At 48.5% G+C, this 27607-nt stretch overlaps 1 protein-coding gene across 3 annotated transcripts in view; it reads left to right on the top strand.

Moving 5' to 3' along the window:
- PRDM16 (PR/SET domain 16) overlaps positions 1-27607 on the top strand; it is a 320553-nt gene that overhangs the window by 269676 nt on the left and 23270 nt on the right. For 2 of the 3 annotated variants that reach the window (XM_059866707.1, XM_059866705.1), the window contains exons 5-10: positions 4884-4986; positions 10699-10897; positions 16527-16674; positions 17713-17866; positions 21537-22938; positions 26462-26549. In XM_059866707.1, coding sequence (XP_059722690.1) covers positions 4884-4986; positions 10699-10897; positions 16527-16674; positions 17713-17866; positions 21537-22938; positions 26462-26549 — 2094 coding nt within the window. The remainder of the gene's footprint in view (positions 1-4883; positions 4987-10698; positions 10898-16526; positions 16675-17712; positions 17867-21536; positions 22939-26461; positions 26550-27607) is intronic. The other variant, XM_059866706.1, reaches the window with a different exon arrangement.

Raw genomic sequence — 27607 nt, 5'->3', positions numbered from 1 at the left:
TTGATGAGCACAAACCATCAGCAGTATGACTGAAAGATGATGTTAATTACCATAATGAAAGGTTTGATGAAATTAATGTGGCTCCAGCAGAATCCAACTTTTCCCTGATCGTTAAAGGAGCCTGTCCTATTTTCTGGAAGGACTGCAGGAGATGTTTTGAAATACAGGGAGCTACTTTATTCTGAGAACAAACAGGGAGGAAAAGGAGCTGAAGGGTGAGACCAGGGCAGTGTCAGCCCTTGGCAGGGCCATTCTGAAGGATTTTTCCCTGTAAAATTTGTGCCTATCTCTGAACTTGATGCACCTTTTAGACCACAGCTGGTGTTTTAGTGCTGGTTTGGGTTGCCAGCAGCACATCTGTTAATGGCAATTTTATTATTTTATTTTATTTTATTTTATTTTATTTTATTTTAGTTATTTTATTTTAGTTATTTTTTTCTCTTAGCTTGGCCCATCCCTACTCCTGTTTTTCCAAGTCAGACCTGAGTTCTGGGCTCACTCTTAGGCTGCTTTTTGGGGTTTTTTCAGGCACTTTTCCCCTTAAGTTCACTGTGGTTTGGTCCTGGGAAAAGCTTTTTTGTAGAACAAGCAGGGAGAAGCACTGAAGTGCAAATGAAAAAGATTATGAGAAAAAGGAAAATTTTAGACAATTTTTATTTTGCAGGGAAATCCCCAGAAATGAGCTCCCCGGGCTGGGTGGAGCAGGGGTCTCAGCACTGTTCTCACCTGGGCACAGGTGTGTGTCCTGTGTCAGCCTGGTGCTGCTCGGGGTTTCCACCTGGGATTTTGGAGCTGAGCAGGTCCAGGGAGATCCCAGATCCTGCCCACAGCAGCAGGTCCCGTTTTTGGCCTCCCAGCTGGATGGGGACAGAAGTGCCTGCCCCGGGAGAAGTGTTTGCAAAGCAGTGGAAACCAGGGGTGGAATCACAGCAGGATCCTGGCAGCTCAGGGTTGGGTGTCTGGGCAGTCTGGGGTGTTTTGTCAGCGGTGGGATTTCATTTCCCATCCCAAATCTTTGTGTTTGTGACCATCCCTGCTTTGAAGCTCCCAGTGAGAGCTGCCCGGGCAGTGCTGGGTGCCGCAGCTCGGGCGAGTTCGGAGTTCAGGCACCGGTGATTCGCACTGGGGCTGCGGGGAGGCGTCAGCCCGGCAGGGAGGGAGGGAGGCACGGCCAGCAACCGGCCGGTGAGGACCGGGATGCACCGGAGCTCCCGGTTAGGGCTGTACCGAGTGCTCGGTGAGGGCTGTGTCACAGCACTCGCTAAGGGATGTGTCACAGCACCCGGTTAGGGCTGGGCAAAGTGCTCGGTGAGGGCTGTACCCCCGGTAAGGGCTGTGTCACAGCACCCGGTTAGGGCTGTACCGAGCGCTCTGTAAGGGATGTAACCCCGGTAAGGGCTGTGTCACAGCGCTCGGTACCGGAGCTCCCGGTTAGGGCTGTACCCCCAGTAAATGTTGTGTCCGAGCACTCGGTTAAGGCTGTACCGGAGCTCCCGATAAAAGCTGTACTGGGTGCTCGGTAAGGGCTGTACCGAGTGCTCGGTGGGGGCTGTACCCCCGGTAAGGGCTGTGTCACAGCGCTGGGTTAAGGCAGTACCGGAGCTCCCGGTTAGGGCTCTCCCGGGTGTTCAGTGAGGGCTGTACCCGGTGCTCGGTAAGGGCTGTACTCCCGGTAAGGGCCGTGTCACAGCACTCGGTTAGGGCTGTACCCAGTGCTCGGTAAGGGCTGTACCCCCGGTAAGGGCCGTGTCACAGCACTCGGTACCGGAGCTCGCTCTAAGTGCCGCCCCGCAGCCCCTCGGTCGTGGGGGCGGCTGTGACTCCGTCTGCCCCGGCCTTGGAGCTGCTGCACAGACACGGCCCGGCTGCCCTTCTTCCCTTCCCTCCCCTCCCGTTCCCTCCTCTTCCCTTCCCTGCCCTCCCCCCGATCGGCCCGGCCGCCGGCACCGGAGGAGCGCAGCGGCCGCGGGACAGGAGCGAGCAGGTCAGGGGAACCCGGCCCGGCCCGGCCCGGCCAGGCCCGCTCCGTTCGCATTGCCCGGCACCGGCTCCGAGGCACCGGCGGGGTCCCCGCGGTGGCGGCGGGGCCGGTGGCGGGCGGCGTCTGCCACCTGCTGGGGCGGGCAGGGGCCGCGCTCCGGGCCCCGATGGCCATCCCGATCCCAATCCCGATCCCAATCTCCATCCCGATCCCGGTCCCAATCTCCATCCCAATCTCCATCCCGATCCCCATCCCAACCCCGATCCCCATCCCAATTCCCGATCCCGGTTCCACTCCTGGTCCTGGCCCCATCCCGCTCCCGGTCCCGGCAGCTGTGGGAGCGCCCCACCGGCAACTTTTCCTCGGTGTGTCCCGAGGAGAGGGGGGAGCCCCGGTACGGCTGCTGAGAGCCCTCGCCCTTCCCCGCCGGAGCGGGATCGGGAGGCGCCGGGCAGCGGCAGGGGCGGCGGAGAGAGTTAATTATCCCGGGGGATGGGGATCGTAATTATCTCGAGCGATGGAGAACGGCTCCGCTCGAGGAGCTGCGGGCGCTCCTGCCTAACCGGGACCGGGAACCAGTGCGGGGACCGGTGCGGATCGCGGGCCGTCCCGGCGGAACGCGGGCTGATCGGTCCGGGAGCGTCCTGACCTCGGTGCGGAGGGAAAGTTCTGAGCGGCAACCGCGCCCCAGGTCCCCGCCGCACCGCGTGGTGGCTCTGGGAGTGATGTCCCGTGTCCCTGCAGTTCTGGGAGCGATGTCCCGTGTCCCTGAAGCTCTTGGAGGGATGTCCCCTATTCCTGCAGCTCTCAAAGCGGTGCCCCCTGTCCCTGCAGCTCTGGGAGGGATGGTCCCTGTCCCTGCAGCTCTCAAAGCGATGTCCCCTGTCCCGTGTCCCTGAAGCTCTGGGAGCGATGTCCCCTGTCCCTGCAGCTCTAAAAGCGATGTCCCGTGTCCCTGCAGCTCTGGGAGTGATGTCCCCTGTCCCTGCAGCCGCCTGTCCCTGGAATCGCGTCCCTGTCCCTGCCATCACATCTCCCCGCAGCCGCAGCTCCGGTACCGGGAGGACAATTTTGGGAGCACCCCAGGCAGCCGCTGCTCCCTCCGGGCCGGGGTCGGGATCTGCCAAAGCCTCGTGCTCCGTGCCAGGAGGGAAGGAAAGGGACCCTGGGAAGAGAAACGCACGGTGGTGACACAATTAATGCAAGCCGGGCGGGAATTTGGGAGTTGTGTGTGTTCCTTCCCCACAAGCACAGGCTGGCAGAGGCAGAGTGGCAGCAAATTTCGGGAATTGTTCTGGGTGAAATGTGGTTTTTACCCCAAAACAGAATTTCTTGGATTGCTGTTAAATGCAGTGCTAAAACACCCTGGAAGTTAATAACAGTTACCAGGTGAATTCTCAGGGTATTGTGTTAGGACGGGGTCCAGTGTACTCCAAAAATTTGGGAAACATCTGGAGGACACTGAATCTCCTCGGGACAAAAGAGCTCCTGGAGCAGGTGCAGATTAGGGGATGAGGCTCAGGTGGGACCCAGCTGTCCCTGGACCCCTGCCCTGGTGTCTGCGGGGTTTGGGGTGGGACAGTGGGAGGTGAGTGGGCTCTGCCCCTGTCTGGGTCCTGTTTCTGTTCTGGGGGTTTCTCCTGGTGCAGTGACAAAGGTCCAGGAGAGGAACAGAGCTGTGCTCAGGACATTGTGGAAGGTCCAGGCTCTGTGCTGAGACAGGAGCAGAGAATGTGGGCAAACTGCTCGCCTGGAGTGCTTCATGGCTGTGTTCAAGGGTCAGGTCTGGGCTGGTTTACTTTATTTTATTTTATATTTTATTTTATATTTTATTTTATTTTATTTTATTTTATTTTATTTTATTTTATTTTATTTTATTTTATTTTATTATATTTTATTTTATTTTATTTTATTTTTTATTATTATTTTATTATTATTTTATTATTTTATTTTGGTTTGGTTTTTATTTTTTATTTTATTTATTTTTAAATTTTATTTTATTTATCTTAATGTATTTCATTTGTCTTATTTTATCTTATTTTATATTATTTTATATTATTTATTCTCTTAGCTTTGCCCATCCCAACTCCTATTTTTCTGAGTCAGTCCTGAGCTCTGAGCTCACTGCTTTTTGGGTTTTTTTCAGGTACTTTTCCCCTTAAGTTCACTGTGGTTTGGTCCTGGGAAAAGCTTTTTTTGTAAAACAAGTAGGGAGAAGCACTGAAGTGAAAATGAAAAAGATAATGAGAAAAAGGAAAATTTTAGACAATTTTTATTTTGCAGTGGAATCCCCAGAAATGAGCTCAGACAGGAGCTCAGAATGTGGGCAAACTGCTCACCTGGAGGGGTTCATGTCTGTGTTTAGGGGTCAGGTCTAGGCTGGTTTATCTTATTTTATTTTATTTTATTTTATTTTAGCTCAGAATGTGGGCAAACTGCTCACCTGGAGGGGTTCATGTTTGTGTTTAGGGGTCAGGCCTAGGATGTTGGGGAAGATTATCAACAAAATCTTTCTGTGGAGATGTGATAATTCAGCTCTAACCATGAGGCCAATCCTGGCTCAGAGAGCAGAGCTTTAAAAATGACCATTCCATCAGTTTAATCTTCCCTGCACTGTGACAAACACACTGAGCTCATAGGAGGACAGGAGAAAAATGGGAAGATTTTTTGTAATTTGAGGGAGAGATAATTTGTTTCCCAAAATCTTTTTTTATTGTCCAAACCCTGTGAAACTCTGACACCCAAAGAGTCAAATAAAGGCAGGAAAATGAGCTGTGAGCAGCAATCATCCCAAATCAAGGGACAGCCTCCCCTATTAATGAAAGTAATTTGAATTATTGGTTAAAACAGAAACCACAAGCCTTTGCATACTTACCCTGTGTGTTCTGTTTGTGATTCCCAGGTCTATTATAAAGTTATTAAAGAGATTGAGCCGGGAGAAGAGCTCCTGGTGTGTCTGAAGGAAGGAGGTTATTCCCTGGGGAACATGGCACCCAGCATGGAAGGTAAGGCTCCCCAGGAGCTTCTGCTCCTCTCTGCAGCACCCTGCACCCTCAGCCAGGGCAGGGCTGGGACAAAACCTGACAAAACCCGAGCCAGGACCTGCCCTTCTGTCTCTGAATGGATTTGGGGCTCATTTTCACTCTTCTCCTGGTGAGAGACGCTCAGTCCACAGCAATGAGTTTTTTATCAGCCTCAGTTCCTTCTCCTTGTGGATTTGGGTATGACCAGAGGTGCCTTTTCCATTGATCAGCCTCATTTCCTTCTCTTTGTGGGTTTGGGTATGATCAGAGGTGCCTTTTCCATTTATCAGCCTCAGTTCCACCTCTTTGTGGATTTGGGTATGACCAGAGGTGCCTTTTCCATTTATCAGCCTCATTTCCTTCTCTTTGTGGGTTTGGGTATGATCAGAGGTGCCTTTTCCATTTATCAGCCTCAGTTCCACCTCTTTGTGGATTTGGGTATGACCAGAGGTGCCTTTTCCATTTCTCAGCCTCAGTTCCACCTCTTTGTGGGTTTGGGTATGATCAGAGGTGCCTTTTCCATTGATCAGCATCATTTTCTTCTCCTTGTGGACTTGGGTATGACCAGAGGTGCCTTTTCCATTGATCAGCATCATTTTCTTCTCTTTGTGGATTTGGGTATGACCAGAGGTGCCTTTTCCATCTCCAGGGTGCAATAAAAACGGCCAAACCACCCCAAGGATGGAAAACACCCCTCTTGGTGGACACCAGCCTGCAGAGATTTAGGGAATCTGGAAAAGAGGGGTCCAGGCAAGGGGTGGAAGAGTCATCATTGAAATTATCATTGCTGGAATAAAGACACCTCATCTTTCTCTGCAGCAGCTGTGGGCAGGTAGCAGGACACACACATGGAGTGCTCTGGAAATCTAAGAGTGCTCCCAGCACTGGTTTTCCTCTCTCAGGATGCTTTTTCCCACATTCACTGTGCAAGGAAGTGACCTCTGAGGAAAACTGGGAAGGATTACCCAACATCATTATTCCATGATTTATTTCTATAAATACTCTCTAAATAATTTCTATAAATACTGGTAAATTCTCATTCACCAGGTGTTTTTAAACTAGTAGATGGAAATAATGCTCTATAAAATAAATTTCTGAAATTGGAGTTCTCTCAGTGCACCCCACAATACTCTGGGTTTTTTTGACCTATACATAAGTATAATTTCTGATGCAAATTTGCAGTCAAACCCTGAACAATCAGGTTCCAATATTTCAGAGAAATGAGATAGTTTGAGGATTTGTGCTGCTGGAAGTTCATTTGCTGAAGGGCTGGGGGTGAAGTGTGGTATTTGCTGCCTCACTCATACCAGGTTTGGGACTATTTTTTCACAGCTCTCCCCCCAAAAAAGCTAATGATTTTCTCAACACCAACACAGAGAGATGAATAATTTCTGCACCTTTTTTTGATATCAAGGAGAAATCTGAATGAAAACTCACTGCTGTTCTGCATTTCAGTTTCTAGCAGGCTTTTATGTGAACAAGCAAAAAGTGCTCCTTGTTTTCCATCTCTGTCATTATGGAACATTTATCTGGATCTTCCTGGTAACGTGTCTAGTGCTTTTGCTGCATAATTGCTGTCAAATTATGCCAGGCCAACATTAAATATTTGACTCCTTAATACTTTTTACTTTCAGCAGGGCTATCTTCCTGCTGCCTCGCACCCCCAGCTCACTTTGGAATTAACAGGAGAGAAAATGCAAAATTGTTCCACACAAAGATAATTATCATAAAAATCTTTCCTCCCAACCCCAGCCAAACACAGCAGACCCCTTATCACTGCAGGAATTTTGAGTAGGGCACTTGAACTCCTTTGAGATTCGAGTCTGGTAGATTAGCATGTAGATGCCACATAATTGTGTTCCCCTTGGTTTCTCTGAAAGCTATTAGGCACTGATTTATTTTTCTGTTGCATTCCTGCTTTGTCCTGAGTGTTACTGATGGAACTTCAGATAGGCACACATAACCACAGATTTGACAAACACGACACAGAGAGCAGGCAGCAATTTCGGTGTGACTGGGGTTGCTCTTTTCTTTGCAGCCCCTTCTCCCTGTCACACAGTTACCTTTGTGAAGGGCACTATTTTTGTGAAAAAAAGGGGAAAACTTTAATGAGAGCGTGCTTTGAAGGGTGACCTTTTTATTTTTGGTACTTACAGGCAGGGAAAAAAGGAACAGTTGAATGAACCTGGAGCCTGCAAAGTGGGTGTGAGGTACAGACACAGAATCAGCACCAGGTCTCAGCTCAGCCCTGAGCTGGTTTAGGTTTTGGTTTTGCAGGGCATGGTCTGGTCCTAAGCCAGGCTCAGGTCCTTCCCCTGCAGGGTGTTTATTGAGGAGTCTGGTTTGGGATTTGCTGGGAATGCCTAAGGAATGGGGGAAGGATTTGGAGCAGTTCTCATGGAATGATCTGGGCTGGAAGGGAGCTGGAGGATGATTTTATCCCACCCCATTCCATGGCAGGGACACCTGCCACTGTCCCAGGCTGCTCCAGTCCCCTCCAGCCTGGCCTTGGACACTTCCAGGGATGCAGGGCAGCCACAGCTGCTCTCCCAGGGCCTCCCCACCCTCAGCTGCTCTCCCACCTGATCTGGCTTTCCTCTCTTTAGCCTGTCTGAGCATCAAAACAGGATTTACAACCAGTGGCAACATGAAGAACACGTGGCTACAAGGCTTTTAATCATATTTTTGTCAGCTCTCTAAGCCTTCTTTCAATACAAATTTCTTTTTCCAAACCCAGATACTCTGAAGCACAGGAATTTCTTTTCCTCTCCTCCAGCTTTTCCACCTGTGGAAAAGCTTCTGTGTCTGATGTCCTCTTGGATCCTGTGTGATTTGGGTGAGAGATGGCAAAGGACCAGGAGAATGAGAGGCTAAATCTCTTTTCTAAAACATTCTTGAGGCAGTTAAGATATTTCACCTCTTTCCCTGCTCTGTAATCTCAGAGAAAGGACAAAAATGTGTCACTGGTAAGAGCAGGCAGGGCAGTGGGAGGGGAGGCAGTTATCCTCCAGCCAGGTATGGAGGAAATTTCTCTCCATGGCTGCTTTTCCAAACCCAGAGAGGATTTCTGCTTCCTACAGGAGAGTTTGGGTGAAATAAGCTGTAATTAATCATGGAAATCTCAAACTGGAGCAGGAAGAATTCCACCTGGATTTGTGGAAGGAATTTGGTTGCATTTTCTCTGAAGTCAAAAGAAAGGAAAGAAAAAAAAAAAAAATCTGTTTCCTCCATTCCAAGTGTTTTCAGGTCTGGGGATTTGCCAGGTGGAGCTTGAGGGACACTGGGAGTTTGGTAGGAGCTTGTTAAGAGGTGAAGGGACCTGGGGCTTCCCAGCCTGGAGGATTTCAGTCACTCCTCCAAAAATTCCTTCCTGGTTAAGCCACTGCTGCATTTACAAGAGAGCAAAGAGGGGAAACATTGGCTCTGAGGCAGAGAAACACCTCAGCAGAGAAGTTCCCTGTCTCTGGAGTTTGATGCTACCCTTTTTTCTTCTTTTCACTCATAAAAAGTAGTTTGGATTATTTTAATGGCAGTCTCTCCATTCTGCTGTTATGGTGTCCTGATTTCCAGGCTTCCCTCCCCAGGGACATGACACACATGGGATACACATTGGGATCCACTGCTCTATAAATTGCAGTAAAGAGAATTTCTCTGAGGAGCAGAGCAGGGCCTGACCCACCCCATGGTGAGGCTGCTGCCAGCAATCTCAGAGTGTATAAACCTTGAAATGAGCTGAAATGAGAACAATTGGGTATTTTCTTTCCCTGGGTCTTCTTTTTTTAGTCAAAATCCCTTTGTTGGCTGGCTGGAGTTTATTTCTTTTTGCCACCCTCTGTTGTGAGCTGAGGAGATGCTCCTGCAGCCCTGTGGGATCATCCATGGGGGTGTGGGTGGCTCTGGGAGCACTGGGCAGGCTGCTGGGCTGCTAAAATCTCTGCCAAACCCCCACAATCAGAGCTCCCTGGTTCTGTAGGAAGTAAAGTTTTGTGTCAGGTTCTATTATTCAGGAAAAAATCAATCAGTAGTAAGAGATGTTTCTCCTCATCACCCAACGTACAAACCCCAATCTTTTTGGTGCAATGACACTCCTGAAGTTCCAGCTACATTTAATTCTCTTTCTCTCCATTTACCACAGGGGATCTTTTTCATTTGCCAGTCATTCCCTCAAATATTGAGGGTGGCTCAGCCCCCTGGCTCAGCCAGGCTGTGCTGGCTGAGGTTTGGTGATACTTTCTTTTTCAGCTGGGTTTGATTTTCCCCATGTCAGTACTTTCCGTGTAGGTGTGCAGAGGGTGCAGAGGGTGCAGAGGGTTTCCTCTGCCCACATCGCTGCTGCAGCAGCCTCTGGGACCTTGCCTTGCTCAGTTTTAAACTCAGCTTTAAGCAGAGAAAGGGAGATGTGAGGTGAGTGCCCAGGTGGGAGCACGGAGGTCTCTGCGTGTGACACTGCCCACGGTTCCACTCCTGTCACACTCATAACAAAATTAACCCTGATTTATGTAAACCACCATTCCAGGCCTTAAAGCTCAGCCTAAGTGTTTGCATTTGTGCAAAATTTGATGTAAAAAAGTGCAAGGAGGAACTTTGAAGCAAAGGGTTTGAAGATTTTGCCCTGAGAACGTGAGTGTGGCCACATCCCACCCCAACATCCCCTCTCTGCAGAGCAGGGATGGATCAGCTCCAGCACAGCATCACCTTTGGCTGCAGCTCTCAGAATATTCCCACTCCTCCCTCAGAGATAATGCATCACCACAGGCTGTTCCTTCTGGGAGTGCAGTTATCAGAAAAAGAGAACCTCAGAGCGTGGAGGAAGAGGGTAGGGGAGGACAGGGAAACGTGGCTCCAGTGACTCACAGGGGGCTGGAAAGCTTCTGTTCCAGGGTGGAGAAACCCAGAGCTATCCCGACTCCCTCACAGAGCTTGTTCTCCTGGAAAATTTACAGCTCTGAGCTGATTGTTTGGCTTGGCACCATGGTCAGGATGCTGCCTTGTAAACTTAATAATAGCTGCCCTCTTTTTAATTTGTTTGACCTTGACTACAGTAATTTATTATGTGCATTAGAACTTAAAAAAAAAAAAAAATAAAGAGGGGAAAAAAAAAAAAAAGGCAAAGAGCACAGCAACAAAGCCTTTGGCTCCCTGCTCTTCCTTCCATGGTGCTCTGGGCTGGGACTCCTCAGGCTGATGGAGCCCTGAGCTCCTGCAGTGGAAAATTGAGAGGAGAACATTAGACAGGCAATTTCTTAGAAAGAAGCTTCTCCAGGTTTGTGCTGTGGCAGTTTGCTTTTCTCACTGTCTGTGTTTATATGAGTCTGGTTTGTTCCTTTTTCCCTGACAGCCCCTTCTGAGGAAAACTCACTCATAATTTCAAACCCCCTCCTTGCAGACAAGCGCAGCACCCCAGAACGAGCCCAGAATTTTGTGTGTCTCCCAATCCCTGCAGGTCCCTCCATCTCAGCAGAGGCCAAGACACAAAGAAAACAAGATCTCCTCTGGTTGTGTGATCTGATTTTTTTTTTTCTCTTAATGCTTAAAGTGAAAGCAGCTGCTGGCACAGCCTCCCTTGGGTTCTCTCCCCTCTCACTTGCAAATTCTCTCTTTGTTTGTTTGTTTGCTGGGCTGGGGGAGCTTTGCCTGCTCTCTGGTTGTGTTTCCTGGGGCAGGGCTGACCATGGGCTGCTGTGTGTGTTGCAGAGGAGCCCTCGTTCCGCTGTGAGGACTGTGATGAGCTGTTCCAGTCCAAGCTGGACCTGCGGCGCCACAAGAAGTACGGCTGCGGGGCCGTGGGGGCCCTCTACGAGAGCCTCAGCGACGACATCAAGCAGGAAGGCCTTGGAGATGGACAGGTCTACGAGTGCAAGGACTGTGAGAGGATGTTCCCCAACAAATACAGGTACCCCTGACAGCCAGACCCTCCTCTGGCCTCCCCTCTGCGTCCTGGCCAAAGGGGAGTGATGGGGAGGGCTGAAGGGATCAACCTTTCCTCTTTCCATAGAAACCTTTCCTCCTTCCATAGAAACCTTTCCTCTTTCCACAGAGACCTTTCCTTCCTCCATAGAGACCTTTCCTTGCTCCATAGAAACCTTTCCTTCCTCTGTAGAAACCTTTCCTTCCTCCATAGGCTTTAGGGATGTTCTTTTGGGATAAACCTTTCCTTCCTCTGTAGAAACATTTCCTCCTTCCATAGAAACCTTTCCTCCTTCCATAGAAACCTTTCTTCCTTCCATAGAAACCTTTCCTTCTTCCAGAGAAACCTTTCCTCTTTCCATAAAAACCTTTCCTTTTTCCACAGAAACCTTTCCTTCCTCTGTAGAAACCTTTCCTCTTTCCATAGAAACCTCTCCTTCTTCCATAGGCTTTAGGAATGTTCCTTTTAGGATCAACCTTTCCTTCCTCCGTAGCACTTCAGAATCTTCTTTCTGGAATAAACCTTTCCTTTCTCCATAGAATTTTAGTATGTTCTTTTTGGGATAAACCTTTTCTTTCCCCACCGACACCTTTTCTTTCTTCATAGGCTTTAGGAATGTTCCTTTTGGGATAAACCTGCCATTTCCCTATAGGCACCTTTCCTTCCTCCATAGAACTTCAGAATCCTCCTTTTGGGATCAACCTTTCCTTTCTCCATGGGCTTTAGGAATGTTCTTTTTTGGGATAACCCTTTCCTTCCTCCATAAGCTTTCGGAATGTTCTTTTTGGGATAAACCTTTCTTTCCCCCATAAGCTTTAGGAATGTTCTTTTTGGGATCAACCTTTCCTTCCTCCATAGGCTTTAGGAATGTTCTTTTGGGATCAACCTTTCCTTTCTCCATAGCATTTCAGAATGTTCTTTTTGGGATAAAATTTTCTTTCCTCCATAAGCTTTAGGAATGTCCTTTTTGGGACAAACCTTTCCTTTCTCCATAGCATTTCAGAATCTTCTTTTTGGGATAAACCTTTCTTTCCTCCATAAGCTTTAGGAATGTTCTTTTTTGGGATAAACCTTTCTTTCCTCCATAGGCTTTAGGAATGTTCTTTTGGGATCAACCTTTCCTTCCTCCATAGCATTTCAGAATGTTCTTTTTGGGATCAGCCTTTCCTTCCTCCATAAACTTTAGGAATGTTCTTTCTGGGATAAACCTTTCCTTCCTCCATAGGCTTTAGGAATGTTTCTTTTGGGATCAACCTTTCCTTTTTCCCTAGTAACCTCCCCTTTCCCTACAAGGTTTAGGGATGCTCACTCTGGGGCCTCTGTAGCTGTCAGGCAGTGTTTTATTCCACCTGGATTTCACAGACCTGTGCTTTTCACTGCCCTTTGGTAGAAGCACCCAAGGGTTGTTGGTGGGAAGTTTAGGGGGTTCTTTCCTGAAATCTTTCCACCATCTGCTCTCTTGTTCTGAAGGAAAAAACCACCAATATTAATTCAGTCAACACGTGCATGAAGGCTTCCCTTAAATTTAATTCTTGGTCATTTGATATGAGTGGGTTTAAAGAGGTGTCAATGCCCTAAGAACTCGTGATGTGGCCACAAGCTCCTATTTGATCTGGCAGGAGCAATTAAAAAACTCTATCCCAATCAAATTTTTTATTTTCTTTGTGTCCACCAAATGTTCTTGTGACAGAAATGTGAAAAGGAAAAAGAAGAAGATTGAAAGCTGGGTAACTCCAGCTCATTTTTTAATTTGCAACAATTATTCAGTTGTTATTATGATTATACGGCAACTGTAAATAAGAATTAAACTTCTCTTTAAAAGGGAAAATATTTAAACTCGGGTTTTAACTTAAAATCTGATTTTTTTTAAAGCAGAATGTGGTAGTAATGAAACGCAGCTTTAACACAGCAATCTTTGAGCTCTCTAATTCATTGGCAAAGTGAGACTCAGATAGTTAAATATTAGGAGCCAGCTTTAAAAGTTGAGGGTTTTTTTAAATCACTTTAAGATTGTGTTTATTTGCATCCTAAGCCTTGATAAAAGCCTTTATAAAATTCTATAAAAGCAGAGTTTTCTGTGTTTACCGGAGGCTGAAGTTCTCACATACTCATTTCTTTTGCCTTCTTGGGTGAACAAACCCCGTGCACCACAAAATTTGTTATAAAACTGTGAGAACTGGCAATCCCCTGTCAGGCTCTGCCTGAGCACAGCAAAAACCTCGAGGTTAAAGCCCCTGTTTCACTTCAGTTTAACATTTAAAAACCTGCATTTGTCACTTTGAACTTAATTACATTGATACTTTCAGCTCTTTGATCTGGGTGAGGAAGTGTGGGGGGGGGAAAAAAATCTATTTTAAAAGATGCAGAGGAAGGTGAAGCCTGCAGAGCATTCCCTGTATCTGCAAGGAAAAGAGCTTGGGAGTTGTAGAATCTGGGATTCCTGTGTGGGTCCTCTTAGCCCAGTGTGGTTTTTTAATCCTCACCTCGTGGCTCTCTGTTGGGTACTCCCATTAGAAATAAGAGGCTGCAATTCTCTTCTTTTTTTTAAACTGACAAGACAAGGAGAACTTCCTTCAAATGTTTTCAATGTTATGGATTTTAGTAAAAATTCAGATTCTTTTATCCATCAGTGTTAGGAGCTCTCTCCTCTTTAGCTTCCAGGACTCTCTAATTTTTATGTCAACTAGGAATAACTAATTTTTATGTTAACAAGGAAATAACTAATTTTTATGTTAGCAAGGAAATAACCTTTTGAAATGTGTGTTGCATCCTATTTGTACCCTCTGTGTGTTCCTGGCTCCCTAGGGGTCTGAACTGGCACTGGGGCCTCGGGGTTTTTTGCCTTTTAGACCCAATATTTTGGGATAAGTAACATAAAGGTTTTTTTTGTTGGGTTTTTTTTTTTTTTTGACAAGGGAAAAGAGAGTCAGCAGAATCCTTGTTCAGCCTTTGACATGCTGGTGGATTGGTGGGGTGGGGAGGAAATGTCCACATCAGTCTCTCCTCCATCAATCTGCCCAGTTTAAAGTCACTAAAACACAAAATAAACCCGCTCAGAGTGCCTGGATGGTCTTAGAATTTTTCAAAGTTAATACAGATGAAATCAAGGATGCCACTGGGGACCTGAAATTGAGCATTTAGCAGCTGACTAAATAAATAAATGTTTTGCTAATCCCAGTAGGTACTTGCCTCTGAACAGCATATTAGCTTGTCCATATTTGCTCAAAATAAACTCATAAATCACAGTTAACAGGAGCGCATTTCTGGATGCACATATGAAAATTTTGTGTTACTTTGCGTGTGCTAAAAAATCTGGTCATTTTAAGAGCACCATTTCTTGAGCAAAATGAATATTGCTGCTTTCAAAGCAGTGGGTTGGCAGTTTATGAGGGGCATGCCCATGAATATGAATTATCCATCTGTGCTCCAAGGGAGGAGTTTGGGGTGTTGAGTGACCGAGGCTGACATGATTCCTGGGATCCTGAACTTGCCAGAAATGCCCAGGGAGTATCTTCCCTGAAGACTGTGCAGGATTTTCCAGTAGTATTCAGCTTTAATGTTTCTCTAAAAATACATCCATGCTTCAAAGTTCTGTAGGAAGGGTTTCATGCCCATGTGTAGGGGTGTCAGGGAGGGGCAGATTCCATGTGAGCTGGTTATTCTAAAGAACTCACAGTAAGAGTAGTGTTTGTAACTCCTGTTAACCTGCCCCAAAGGAAGGAAAAAATGCAGATTTCCTTCCCTTGTTTCACAGGGCTGGCCTGAAATGTGCAGGATTCCTGGCTGAGATGTGCAGGATTTCTGGCTGAGAGGTACAGGATTTCTGGTCTGAGATGTGCAGGATTTCTGGCTGAGAGATGCAGGATTCCCAGACTGAGAGATGCAGGATTTCTGTCTGAGAGGTGCAGCATTCCTGGTCTGAGATGTGCAGGATTTCTGGTCTGAGATGTGCAGCATTCCTGGCGTGAGAGGTGCAGGATTTCTGTCCAAAAGAAGCAGGATTCCCAGCCTGAAAGGATCAGGATTCCTGGCCTGAGATGTGCAGGATTTCTGGCCTCAGAGACACAAGATTTAAGGCCTGAGAGATGTAGGATTTAATGTCTGAGAGGTGCAGGGTTTAAGGCCTGAATTGTGCAGGTTTTCTGGCTGAGACATGCAGGATTCCCAGCCTGAGATGTGCAGGATTCCTAGCCTGAGAGATGCAGGATTTCATATCTGAGGGGTGCGGAGTTTAAGGCCTGAATTGTGCAGGATTTCTGACTGAGATGTGCAGGATTCCCAACATGAGAAGTGCAGGATTCCTGGGCAGGAATATGCAGGATTTAAGTTCTGAGAGGTGCAGGATTCTCAGCATGAGAGGTGCAGGTTTTAAGGTCTGAGAGGTGCAGGATTGCCAGCATGAGAGGTGCAGGATTTCTGAGCAGGGAGAAGCAGGATTCCCAGCATGAGAGGTGCAGGATTTAAGGTCTGAGAGGTGCAGGATTGCCAACATGAGCTGTGCAGGATTCCTGGGCAGGGAGGGGCAGGTTTCCCAGGGCACTGGAGCACCAGGTGCCACCCCTGCCATGGCCCTGTGCCAGCAGCCACTCGGGATTGCCATCATCCCCCCAGTCTGGAGACTCTGCCAGTTGGCAGAAGGTGAAATTGCTGAGTGAAGTAATCAAAGATGTCTGACATTTAGAAGTGAAACGTGTTTGCACCTTATCATGTTTCTTCCCAACGGTGAGTCCCTGTGTTCTGGGAAGCCGTGGGCCTGCTGCCCATGAAAATGGACACATGAGAGGCTCAGCAGCAGCAAATAGCTTTTCTTTCCCCTGGGGGATGCCACAAAAAGTGCCCATTTTTCCCCTCAGGGATCTCTAGGGTCACGGATGGGTTTACTTTCCTTTTCCCCGTTGAGAATGGACTCAGGTATTTATAAGTAGCATAAACACAGGGTCATTTGGAGGCAGAACAGGGCATCTTCCACCAGTGAAATAAATCTCAAAAGCCTCAAATGGTGTTTGGGTGTCACTGCCCTTCTCTCAGTCAAGGGGTTTGGAACACAAACCCTGTGAGGAACAACTGAGGGAGCTGGGGGTGCTCAGCCTGGAGAAAAAGAGACTCAGGGGTGCCCATTAGTGCCCATCACTCTACAGCTCCCTGAAAGGTGCCTGTGCTCAGCTGGGGCTGGGCTCTTTCTCCAGGAGCTGACAGAACCAGAGCACACAGCCTCAAGCTGCACCAAGGGAAATATAGGATGGATATTGGGAAAAAGTTTTTCACAGAAAGGGAGATAAAGTTTTTTACAGAAAGGTGATAAAGTTCTGGACTGGCTCTCCAGGGAGGTGGTGCAGTCACCATCCTTGGGTGTGTTCTACAAAGCCTGGATGTGGCCCTGGGTGCCAGGGTTGAGTTGAGGAGTTGGGGCTGGGTTGGACTTGATGATCTTGAAGGTCTCTTCCAACCTGGGGATCCTGTGAATTCTGTGAGCTGCTCCCTTCCTGCTCTGAGGCACACAGAATCTGGAAAACCCCAGGCCCCCCAGCTGGTTCTCTGTCACCTCTCTGGGTCTCAGACCTGCCCCAGTGCCTGCTTTGGGTGGTCTGAAGGTCAGCCTGTGTCTCTTTGCCAGCCTGGAGCAGCACATGGTGATCCACACTGAGGAGAGGGAGTACAAGTGTGACCAGTGTCCCAAGGCTTTCAACTGGAAATCCAACCTGATTCGTCACCAAATGTCTCACGACAGTGGGAAACGGTTTGAATGTGAAAACTGTGTTAAGGTACAGTGAGGACTTGGTCAGCCTGGGGGATTCACCTGGAGGAGGGTGCTGGGGGTGCAGGACACAGTGTCCACTGGGGGGATTTGCCTGGGAGTGGGTGCTGGGACCTGGGGGTGCAGGACACAGTGTCCCTTGGGGATTCACCTGGAGGTGGGTGCTCAGATTTGGGAAAAAGGGTGCAGGACACAGTGTCCATGGGGGGATTCACCTGGGACCATGAGCACTCAGGGAGGTGCCACAGACCTGTCCAGCCATGAGCACCACACACTCGGGGAGGTGCCACAGTCCTGTCCCTCCATGAGCACCTCACACTTGAGGAGGTGCCACAGACCTCTCCAGCCATGAGCACTCGGGGAGGTGCTACAGACCTGTCCCTCCATGAGCACCTGACACTTGAGAAGGTGCCACAGACTGTCCAACCATGAGAACTCGAGGAGGTGCCACACACCTGTCCCACCATGAGCACTCAGGGAGGTGCCACAGACCTGTCCAACCATGAGCACTCAGGGAGGTGCCACAGACCTGTCCAGCCATGAGCACTCGAGGAGGTGCCACAGACTGTCCAACCATGAGCACCACACACTCAGGGAGGTGCCACAGACTGTCCAACCATGAGCACCACACACTTGGGGAGGTGCCACAGACTGTCCAACCACGAGAACTCGAGGAGGTGCCACACACCTGTCCCACCAGGAGCACTCAGGGAGGTGCCACAGACCTGTCCAACCATGAGCACCACACACTTGGGGAGGTGCCACAGACCTGTCCAACTATGAACACTCAAGGAGGTGCCACAGACCTGTCCAACCATGAGCACCACACACTTAAGGAGGTGCCACAGACTGTCCAACCATGAGCACCACACTCTCAGCCTGGCAGGGCACAAACAAAGCTCTTTCCTGACCTCTCCTCTCCTATCCACCCCGCGCTCCTCAAACCACAAGCAGCACTGTAAAAAACCCTAACAAAACAAGTTTTCCACCTGCAGGCTCTTCTCCTGGTGCTTTCCCCCCCTCCTGAAGGTGTTTTTCCCTGCAGGTGTTTACGGACCCCAGCAACCTCCAGCGGCACATCCGCTCGCAGCACGTGGGCGCGCGGGCCCACGCCTGCCCCGACTGCGGCAAGACCTTCGCCACCTCCTCGGGCCTCAAGCAGCACAAGCACATCCACAGCACTGTCAAACCTTTCATATGTAAGTTGTCACGGCCATCACCAGCCTGTAATTGCAGGGATCCTGCAGGGGCCCCCCAGCCCTCCCATCCCCGGCCGCTGTAATTTTATAGCTCAGAGAACAAGATGATTTTTTTTTTTCTTTTTTTTTTTTTTTTTTGCATGCTCCCTGTTTTTTCAGTAAACATTCGTGGCAGTTTTTGACTTTCTTGACAAGTTAAAAGCTGAGTCTCTCAGCGGTCACAGCGATGCCATTTTCTCATATCTTTTCTTTCTCTCGTCTTTTTTTTTGCCTTAATCGCTTTCGAATGTTCCTGTTGGTGACATAAATAAATAGCTGGCACAGCCTGATCGAAATGTTTTACAGGGGTGCCTCAAATCCTGGAGCCATTGTAAAGAGCTTGGAATAATCACAGAGATGAGAAGGTGTTTTTTTTTTTTCAAAAAAAAAGTTTTTTCTTCTTTCTTTACTGCATGATTCATCTAGATAATGCTGGGAGCCAAATAAACAGCAGATGAACTGTGTCCTCATGCTCTCCTTGGTGGGATATTTCCAGAAGGGCATTTTCCCTGGAGAGCCACCCCTCTCAGCCCTTGTCATTCCCAGGGCTGTATATTTTTTTAATTGACACAGCACCCACTGGGTTTGGGTAACTGTGCAGGGAGGTGGATGGTGTCACAACAAAGCTCCAGGAACTTTAGGGATCACTTCCTGACACTTCAGAACACGTTGCTCAGGCACGGGCTGGGATCTGGGTTTGATTCCAGGCTTTGATGTTACGGTAGGGAAGCCACTGAACCCACTCCTGCCTTTTTTCCCCTGTTGGAATAATGGGAACAGCATGCAGGAATATCCTGGGAGACTCATTTCATTAATGTCCCGAGGTAATCAGGGTCCTGAGATAATCAGCTGGGTGTCAGCAGAGGAAGAAGAAACGCTCCTCTCGCTCATTTTGCTGCAATCTTTCACTGGGCACATGAAAGGGATAATTTGGCTCCCAGGATTGCTGCAGGGAGATGAGGGATTTCTCCTCATAATCTCCTCACTCTCACCTCATCAGAATTAGGGAGTTGTCAGAGCAAATCAGAGTGTGGAACAACTGCAGAGGGATCCTGCCTGGACAGATGTGTCAGGTTGTTTTGTCCATCAATGTGGAATCCATTAACAACTCCAAATCCACAGGCAGGATTCACCAGGAAGTTGGTTCTTTTTTTTTTCCCCCTGTTCAGTGGAAGAAAAGGGGTCTATGTGTGTTTGTGTTTAATTTTTTACAATATTATATTTGGCTCTCAAAAGACCCCAAACCTGTGACTTTATCACTGCAGAAATCAGGAGGGCAAGAGAGGCTGTTCCACAAGGAATTACTAAATCATTGGATAACTGGAGATTTAACAGAGATTTTCCAGTTTTCCTTATTTTAGAAGGCTGATGTGAGCTCTCAGAACTCCAGCACTTCTCTTCAGGGAATTTTGTGCAGTATTTATATATCTAGCAAAAACTCCTGGGGTGAAAAATGGAAGAATCCTGGAATCATAGAATGGTTACAGTTGGGAAAGCCCTCTGAGATCATCAAGTCCAACTCTTGGACTGCAGTGGCCACCACTAAACCACATCCCTAACTGCCACATCCACAGGTTTTTCGAGCAGTTCCAGGGATGATGATCACTGACTCCATTGAAAAAAAAAAAAAAAAAGCAGAGATTGTTGTATTTAAGAGACTATCATGGAAATAAGATTCAGTAGTGCTGAATTTTCATGGAAAATAAATTCAGTAGTGCTCCTTTTAAGAGCTCTGTTTGGATATTTTTAAAGAAAAGCCTTTAAAATGGAGTAAAAAAGCCAAGTAAACCTTTTCTTTGCAAGTAGCTGAAATAATACTTAGAACAGCCATAAAACTCTGTGTGTGCACTAAGAGCAATTCAGGAGATCTGATCCAAGATTTTAAAGTTATTAGGATTGGCTCAATAATAATCCAAATAATCCAAAAATTAGGATTGGCTCAAACATGCAAACTCTTGTGATGACTTTCTTGTCCTGTTTGTGTTTCCCTGCAGCTCTGGGCTGTGGCAGGGCCAAACAATTAAATACTCTGGGGACAAGACAGTGCAGCCTGAATTTACACTGCAGTCAGCAAGCAGAGCCTTCAGTGACACTCCTTTGGATTTTGGGGTGCTCATCTGAACTGAAATGTCAAATTCATTGAATTTTATCCATCTCTGCTTTGAATTTCAATTGGAATTTATTACTTTATTGTATTTTCAGAGCTGCTAGTGAAATTGTCTCCCACCAGTCATTCGATATTCAAGCACTGAAGTAAATCCTAAAGATTTAGGAGAAAATACAGGGAAAATCATGCTCACATGCACCTATCAGTAAAGCTGGGAGGAGGGAAGGAGCCCTGAGCAGTCCCTGAGCTGGAGTGTCAGAACTTGGATTCATGTCCTTGCCTGTCCAAGCCCAAACAATGTCCTTCCCCTGCTTTGTCTCAGTTTCCCTGCTCACAAAAGGGTGATAACAGCCGTTCCCCGGGGGAAGGAGTGTGTTAACTCACCACCACATTTATTCCCATGTTGAAAGAGGCACCAGATAATAAAAAGTCACTGTGTTTTGATGTGTAGAAAAGTTTGGGGTGGGATTTCTGTCTCGCTTTGCCCTGTTTCTTCCACAGCAGCAAGTCTGGAGGTGAAAAGGGGTCATAAAAATCCATGTTTTGAAAGCTTGGTATTTACAGGTTGTTAGAGAAAACGCTGATGTGGCTTCAGTTAGCTGGGCAGGAGTGTTGGACTGATTTAAAGGATTAAAAAAAGAGATCCCAGTCCTGGCAGAAGCCAGGCCTGGTTGGCAGGGGATTTATAGAGCATCCCCCTGTAGGAGTTATGCACTACTGAGGGCATTAAGGAAGGGCAGGTTTGATTAAATGAAGAAAAGTTCTTCTCCCTCCAGCCCCCAGTGCTTCCAGCCATGCTAGGACTAATGGGAAGCAGATGAGCTGGGATAAATAGATGTTATCATTAAAAATGTATGACTTGGGCAAACATGTTCTGAGGGGACTGGAGCATCTTCCCTCTGGATCTGGGCTGAGAGATTTCTTCAGCCTGGAGAAGGTTGTGTGGAGGTCTCACAGCACCTTCCAGGACCTGCAGGGGCAGCAGGGAAGCTGGAGAGGGACTTTGGAGTGACAGGGCAAGGGGGAATGCATTCACACTGAAATTTGAATGTAAGTTGGATGTACAGAAGAATTCTTCTCTGCTAGGGTGGCCAGGCCCTGGCACAGGCTGTCCAGAGAAGCTGTGGATGGTCCTGGATCCCTGGAAGTGTCCAAGGCCAGGCTGGACAGGGCTTTGAGTAATCTGGGACAGCCCATGGCAGGGGGTGGGATGAGATGGGCTTTATGCCCCTCCCAACCAAACCATTCTGTGATTCCATGATAATCTTTCCTGAAAATTCCCCCAGACTTTGAGCAGAGCTAGCACAACCCCTCAGATTTCTGTGGATTGAGAGATTCTCCAGGATGGGCTTCATCCAAAGGGAAAGGCGGTGACGTTCCACTGCTCTTCGGGGTCGGGAGATCCCAGGGATGGGGCAGATGGGGCGGCCTGGGGGCGGGCTGGTGAATCCCAGGGCGAATCCCTGCCATTTTTTCCTGTTAATTTCATATGGCTTTTGTTGTTGGTTCCTGTTGACGCTTTAGGTGAGGTCTGTCACAAATCCTACACGCAGTTCTCCAACCTGTGCCGCCACAAGCGGATGCACGCGGACTGCCGCACCCAGATCAAGTGCAAGGACTGCGGGCAGATGTTCAGCACTACCTCCTCCCTCAACAAGCACCGGCGCTTCTGCGAGGGCAAGAACCATTACAGCCCCGCCGGCATCTTCGCCCCCGGGCTGCCCCTCACGCCCACCTCCATCATGGACAAATCCAAGCCCTCTCCCAACCTCAACCACGCCAGCCTGGGCTTTAACGAGTATTTCCCGTCCCGCCCGCACCCCGGCGGGCTCCCGTTCTCGCCAGCCCCTCCAGCATTCCCTGCCCTCACCCCGGGATTCCCGGGGATTTTTCCACCTTCTCTGTACCCCAGGCCTCCCTTGTTACCACCCACGCAGCTGCTCAAAAGTCCCCTCAACCACACTCCGGACGCAAAGCTCCCCAGCCCCCTCGGGAACCCGGCGTTGCCCCTGATCTCTGCAGTGAGCAACAGCAACCAGGCTCCTTCAGGGGAGGAGAAATGTGAAAGCAGCCTGGAAAACTCCTACCTGGAGAAGCTAAAAGCCAGGAACAGTGACATGTCCGATGGCAGTGACTTTGAGGATGTCAATACCACCACGGGCACGGATCTGGACACCACGACCGGCACGGGCTCTGACCTGGACAGTGACGCCGAGAGTGACAGGGACAAAACGAAAGACAAGAGCAAACAAATGGAGACCAAGCCAGATTTTGTCAGTAGCTCGGTGTCTGCCAGCTCCACCAACACCACGAGCGAGATCCCTCTCTTCTATTCTCAGCATTCCTTCTTTCCTCCCCCCGAGGAGCACCTGCTGCCCACCACGGGCGCTGCCAATGACTCTATTAAAGCTATCGCCTCCATCGCAGAGAAGTATTTTGGGCCTGGCTTTATGGGGATGCAGGAGAAAAAGATGGGTTCGCTCCCGTATCATTCCATGTTCCCTTTCCAGTTCCTCCCCAATTTCCCCCACTCCCTCTACCCTTTCACGGAGCGGACCCTCAATCACAACTTGCTGGTCAAGGCCGAACCAAAGTCACCCAGGGACCTCCACAAAGTCGGTGGCACCAGCTCGGAGTCCCCCTTCGATCTCACCACGAAGCCAAAAGAGATTAAGCCAATCCTGCCGCCCTCCAAGGTCCTCCCAGCCCCGTCCTCAGGGGAGGAGCAGCCACTGGATCTGAGCATTGGCAACCGCATCCGAGCCAGCCAGAATGGAGGGAGAGAGCCACGGAAAAACCACATTTATGGGGAGAGGAAGCTGATGGCAAGTGAGGTCTTACCTAAGATTTCCCAGTCCCAGCTGCCTCAGCAGCCTTCCCTGCACTACGCTAAGCCATCGCCCTTTTTCATGGACCCCATCTACAGGTATTAACATACCCTGCCTTAAGCCTTTCCCTAACCAGCTCCTTTTCCAGCTGACACCACACCCTGAGGAAGGGGAGGATGCAGGTTGGTTGGGAAGAACAGTTGAACATCTCCTGTTGTTGTTTGTACTTCTCGACACATTGAATTTCCTGAATGGAAAGGCCTGAGTAATTGCAAGGAGCCCTCATAATCAGTGTGTAAGGAACACATCCTAATTTTGATAAAGAAGAAACTTGACCTATTTAAGGACTCTCCCACGAGCCATCGCTAAGATGGCACTTCTGCTGGAAAAATTCCAGAGGTTTGATTCGATAGGAATGCAGAGTTCAGATTGCCTTGGAGCCCTGGGCTCTCATGGCTTGGGAATGAGTCAGGAGCCCTGGGAGCCTGGAAATGCAGCTCTCCCACTGACTGACTCGAGGGCCTTTTGTGAGCCACTTCACCTTTCTTTCTCCCTCCCTCCCTTTTCCTTTCTAATGCCTTTTCTTGGGTCTTTTTCTGTTCGGAGGAGCTGCTGGTGCAGACCCAACCTGCCAAACATGTTACTCTTGGAGTAACAAGTACTGTGTAAACACATGGTACCGTGTTACTACCCAGATCTCTCCCAGATAGATTTCTCACAGATTTATCTTTCTTGGGAGATAACAAGGCCTTTCTGGTGTCACTTGAACAGATGGTTCTGAGGAGGGCCTGATGCGTTACGTCAGAATGAGCTGAACATGGAAGGCGTGTGTAGAGCAGGCAGGATGAAGTTATCCAAATGTCAGCTAAACTTCCAGAAGGAATCAATTCAGGAGGAAGCAAAAAGGGAAGACTTTGGCCTCTTGTTGCTTGAGAGCTTTTTATAAAACCTGTTCCCAAAGGAAAGCAATTATAACTTTGTGGTGAGGGTAACAGTAAATTTGTGTGTTACCCATCCAGGCATTGCCTTTGGAAAAGGTGGACATGGCACATTTAATTTTAGCAAAGTCCAGTGAAAAGGCATGTCCTGAACTAGTTTGATTTAGACATTAACACATCTAAATTAGCCATTACCATGTCTAAATGCTCCACAGCATCCATCTGGATACATGTGCTTGTCCTGGAGCGCTCCTGGATTCAGTTCATGGAGGTGAATGCTTTGTCCTTGCATTCCTTGTGCTGAATGCGTGGTGATCCTTGCTGTGCCCAGCCTGCTGGAAGGCTTCTGGCTGTTCCCCTGCAGGATCTGCCTTGTCCCTGGCACTGGAAAGCCTCAGAGTCACCGTGGTGTGACGGTGGGATGGGCATTCAGAGGGCAGTGAGCACCACGACAGCCCAGATGTCACCACGGGCCTCTGTCGCAGGGCTGATAACTGTGGGAAAAAGTGATGTCAGTGTCTGGCCAGGCCAAGGAGCTGTCGGCTGGGATGAGGATTAGTGAGCCCTCGCTGCTGGCTCAATGAGTGTCTCTGGCTCTGCCAGCTCACAGGGGTGAGGAGCCCACACTGTGCCATCTGGGATGGGGACACCTCCCAGCTCAGGAGGTGCCGTGGCCATCTCCTCCTGGAGAAATCAGGCATGGTGTGAACAGTGTTCATAAATGTACTCCTGGGGGAAAAAAAAAAATCAATAAATGGGATAGAAAGGCAAAAGAATCCTTGTAGGGTCCTGCCACCTCTGGGCATTCTCAGCAGGAATGCTGAAATAACACGGCTTGGAAAAGCCATTGCCAATTCAAACAGCAGCCTCGGGAAAGCCGTAAAGGCCCAGAAGACAGATGGAAGTGAAGGATGGGGGCATCGTTTGTTGCATTCCATGGGATGCACATAGTTTTAGTCATGTGTTAAAATAGAAAGTCAGCGGTGGCGTTGCTTGCGAATCAGACTTCTGATGTAATGAGCGAAACAGCCCAGCTTCCAAGTCCCAGCTTGAAAAATATGGAAATATTTTGTTTCTAAACTTCCCTTTATCAGACTCTCTCACATCATTTGGCTCCTTCATTTTTTTCTCCCAAAGGCCACTTAAATCCTTGACATTTTCTCCTGGTGATATAATTTAATGCGGCCAGACAGTCTGAAATGGGGGCAGTTTTTAGCTCAGCCCGTGGGGGTGACGTTCTCAGGCACTGGGCTGAAACCATCGGCTTAATCCTCCAGGCGCTGCGGAATTCGGCTCTGACGGGGACGTTTGGACCTTGTCTTTCCATTCCTGGTGCTGGGAGATGGCAGAGCTGGGGAAATGCTGTCAGTTCACCAGGTTTTACGCACACAGAGCAGGCAGGGCTCTCCCCAGATGGCTCTGCTGGGATCAGGGATGTCCCCTTGGGTAGTTCAGTGCCTCACGGAGAGCAAAGCTGGGCTGGTCAGAGGGCTCAGGGAGCAACTTTTTACTCATTCTTTGGTTTTTCTGGCAACTCAGACCCATAAAAGCACGTACCTTCCAAAGCCCCCTAATTCTGGCTGTGTTTCCAATCCAGCTCTTCTCTTTCCCTCTACCCAAGAAGAATTAAATGCAGATTAAGCACAGTTCGCTGACTGCACTCGGCAGGGCTCTTCTTTAAACTCTTTGGTAATTTGATCCACACACCAATCAGCTGAAATGCAGCAAAAATAATTTGCTCTCAATTTATGCTAGACTAATGTAGTTAAAATCACTCTTACTCTTGGATTTCTGCTGGTTTAGCTGGATGGACTCAATTCCAGCCGTTTAAAGATGCAGCTGTGTTTGTTGGAGTTACTTCCTCAACACTTTTTTCCCCTCAGAGAACATCTCAGTTTGTCTTTTTTGTGATTCCACACCTCCATTTCCCAGCAAGTAGAATATTTCATGGAAGAAAAGCCAATATTTTCAAAAATAGGAGCCTCACTTCAGGGGCATTTCTGCATCTCAGATGCCTAAACATGAAATGTTTGAGTGGGCCAAGGTGATATCAGAACAACTCAGGTTTCTGAGCCACTTCAGAATTCTCCCACCAGTCCCTCACTTTTTAAATCTTCGTTCACATGAGCTTGCCAAAGAAACTCAATGCAAATTATGTCTCAGCTGTGAGGGAGGAAACAAATATGAAACACCTAATGATTTCAGCACGCTTGGGGCTGCAGAGTCTGGCCCAGTGTTAACTCTTCAGATAAAAAAACTTTCAAAGACAATTTTTTTTTTCCATGCAGGGGCTGCCTGCTGTGGACCCTAGAGCTTCTCCTGCTCAGACAGTTTTGCTCTAAATGCAAGGTTTTCCATGACCTTTCACAACAGCAGAGGTTTACAAACCACTGCAGCAGAGCAGGAGCAAAATGTTTTCTTAGTCATCAGCCTGAAGGCTAAAAAAATTACTGCCCAAAGGAGGGGATTGGTGTTCATGTTATTTCCAGTGCTTTCTGCGGGGCAATTGTGCATCAGAATCTGTAGTGTCCAGGAGAAGGGGGTGGAAGACGTTTGTGTGGATAAGAGAATAACCCTTTGCATTGTTTGTGTGAGGAAGAGAATAACCCTGTGTGTAATTTCAGCCCAGAGTGGCTGTGTGGGGCTGCCTGTGAGGTATGTAACCCTCTGTGTTGTTGTCCAGCAGGGTGGAGAAGCGGAAGGTGACAGACCCCGTGGGTGCCCTCAAGGAGAAGTACCTGCGACCCTCCCCGCTGCTTTTTCACCCCCAGGTAAAGGCAGTGATGCTGCTGATGGAATGCTGGGGTGGAGCTGGTACACACTGGGATCACTGGGATCAGGCTTCTCCTCATCCTAGGGCCTGGCTGGAAACTCCACTGTTCTCCACCAGTTCCTTCCAGACACATTTAATTCCCAGTTTGAGGATGATGGCAGCTCTGCTTCGCTGCTTCCTTTGCATTACCAGAAAAACAGGGATGAGGTCTGGGCAGCTCACAGGCTCTGCCAAACTCCCCTTCCACAGCCCACAATGCCCGTGTGGTTTTTCCTTTGGGAACACCTGGGAGGTGTCATTTGCAGTGGTAGAAGGTGGAGGACTGCCCAGCCCCAAGGCAGCAGCATTTTCCACCTTCCTGAAGTTCCCACATCATGAGGAGTGTGTGGCAGTGCAGGGCAGTGGGTTCAGCCGTGCGTGTGACAGTCCCCAGCTATCCCTGTCCCTCCTGCTGTGCCCAGGCTGGGATCCCAGCTCCCTGCTCCTCATTGTGCTCTCCTTTATAGTCACAAGCATTGTTCTCCCCTGATAATGTTTCCCACCTTAGATAAATAACTCGCAGGTTTGTGAAATCTGGGTCCTGGTTGCTTTCACAGCTAAACTTAGTTCCCGCATTGTTTCGCACCAGCCTCAGAGTTTGGTTAATAACTTCCCCTGATTTTTCCTTCATCCAGGCTGGATAATGGTGACAGGCTGGCCAGGAACATCCTGTGTTTGTGTGGCTTAGAATAGTGGGGATATCTGCCTGTAAAGAATCTGATAGCAGGGAGGAGCCAGCGTGGCAAAGCAACCCAAGGAGACGATGAGAAACATTCAGACCCCAAGCAGGAGCAAGCTCTGGGTGGAAGGTTGTTAACATTGTTCCTGAAACCCTGACCACGTCCTCTTCCCATGGCAGTGAAAAGATCTGGAAGGTCTGGTTATCTCTAGCAGCTTATCACACAGAATAGCCTCAAATCCACAATCACTCCAGCCCAAAGCTTCCTGATAACTGATTTTTAATAATGATTTTCAATAAGGCGGGTGCTGTGCTCAGATCACTTGATCTGGAGAGGC

Source organism: Haemorhous mexicanus, chromosome 23 (genome assembly GCF_027477595.1).
Source record: "Haemorhous mexicanus isolate bHaeMex1 chromosome 23, bHaeMex1.pri, whole genome shotgun sequence".
NCBI classification, from domain to species: Eukaryota; Metazoa; Chordata; class Aves; order Passeriformes; family Fringillidae; genus Haemorhous; species Haemorhous mexicanus.
Note: the sequence above shows the minus strand (reverse complement) of the source record. Positions and strands in the feature narration are given on the sequence as shown.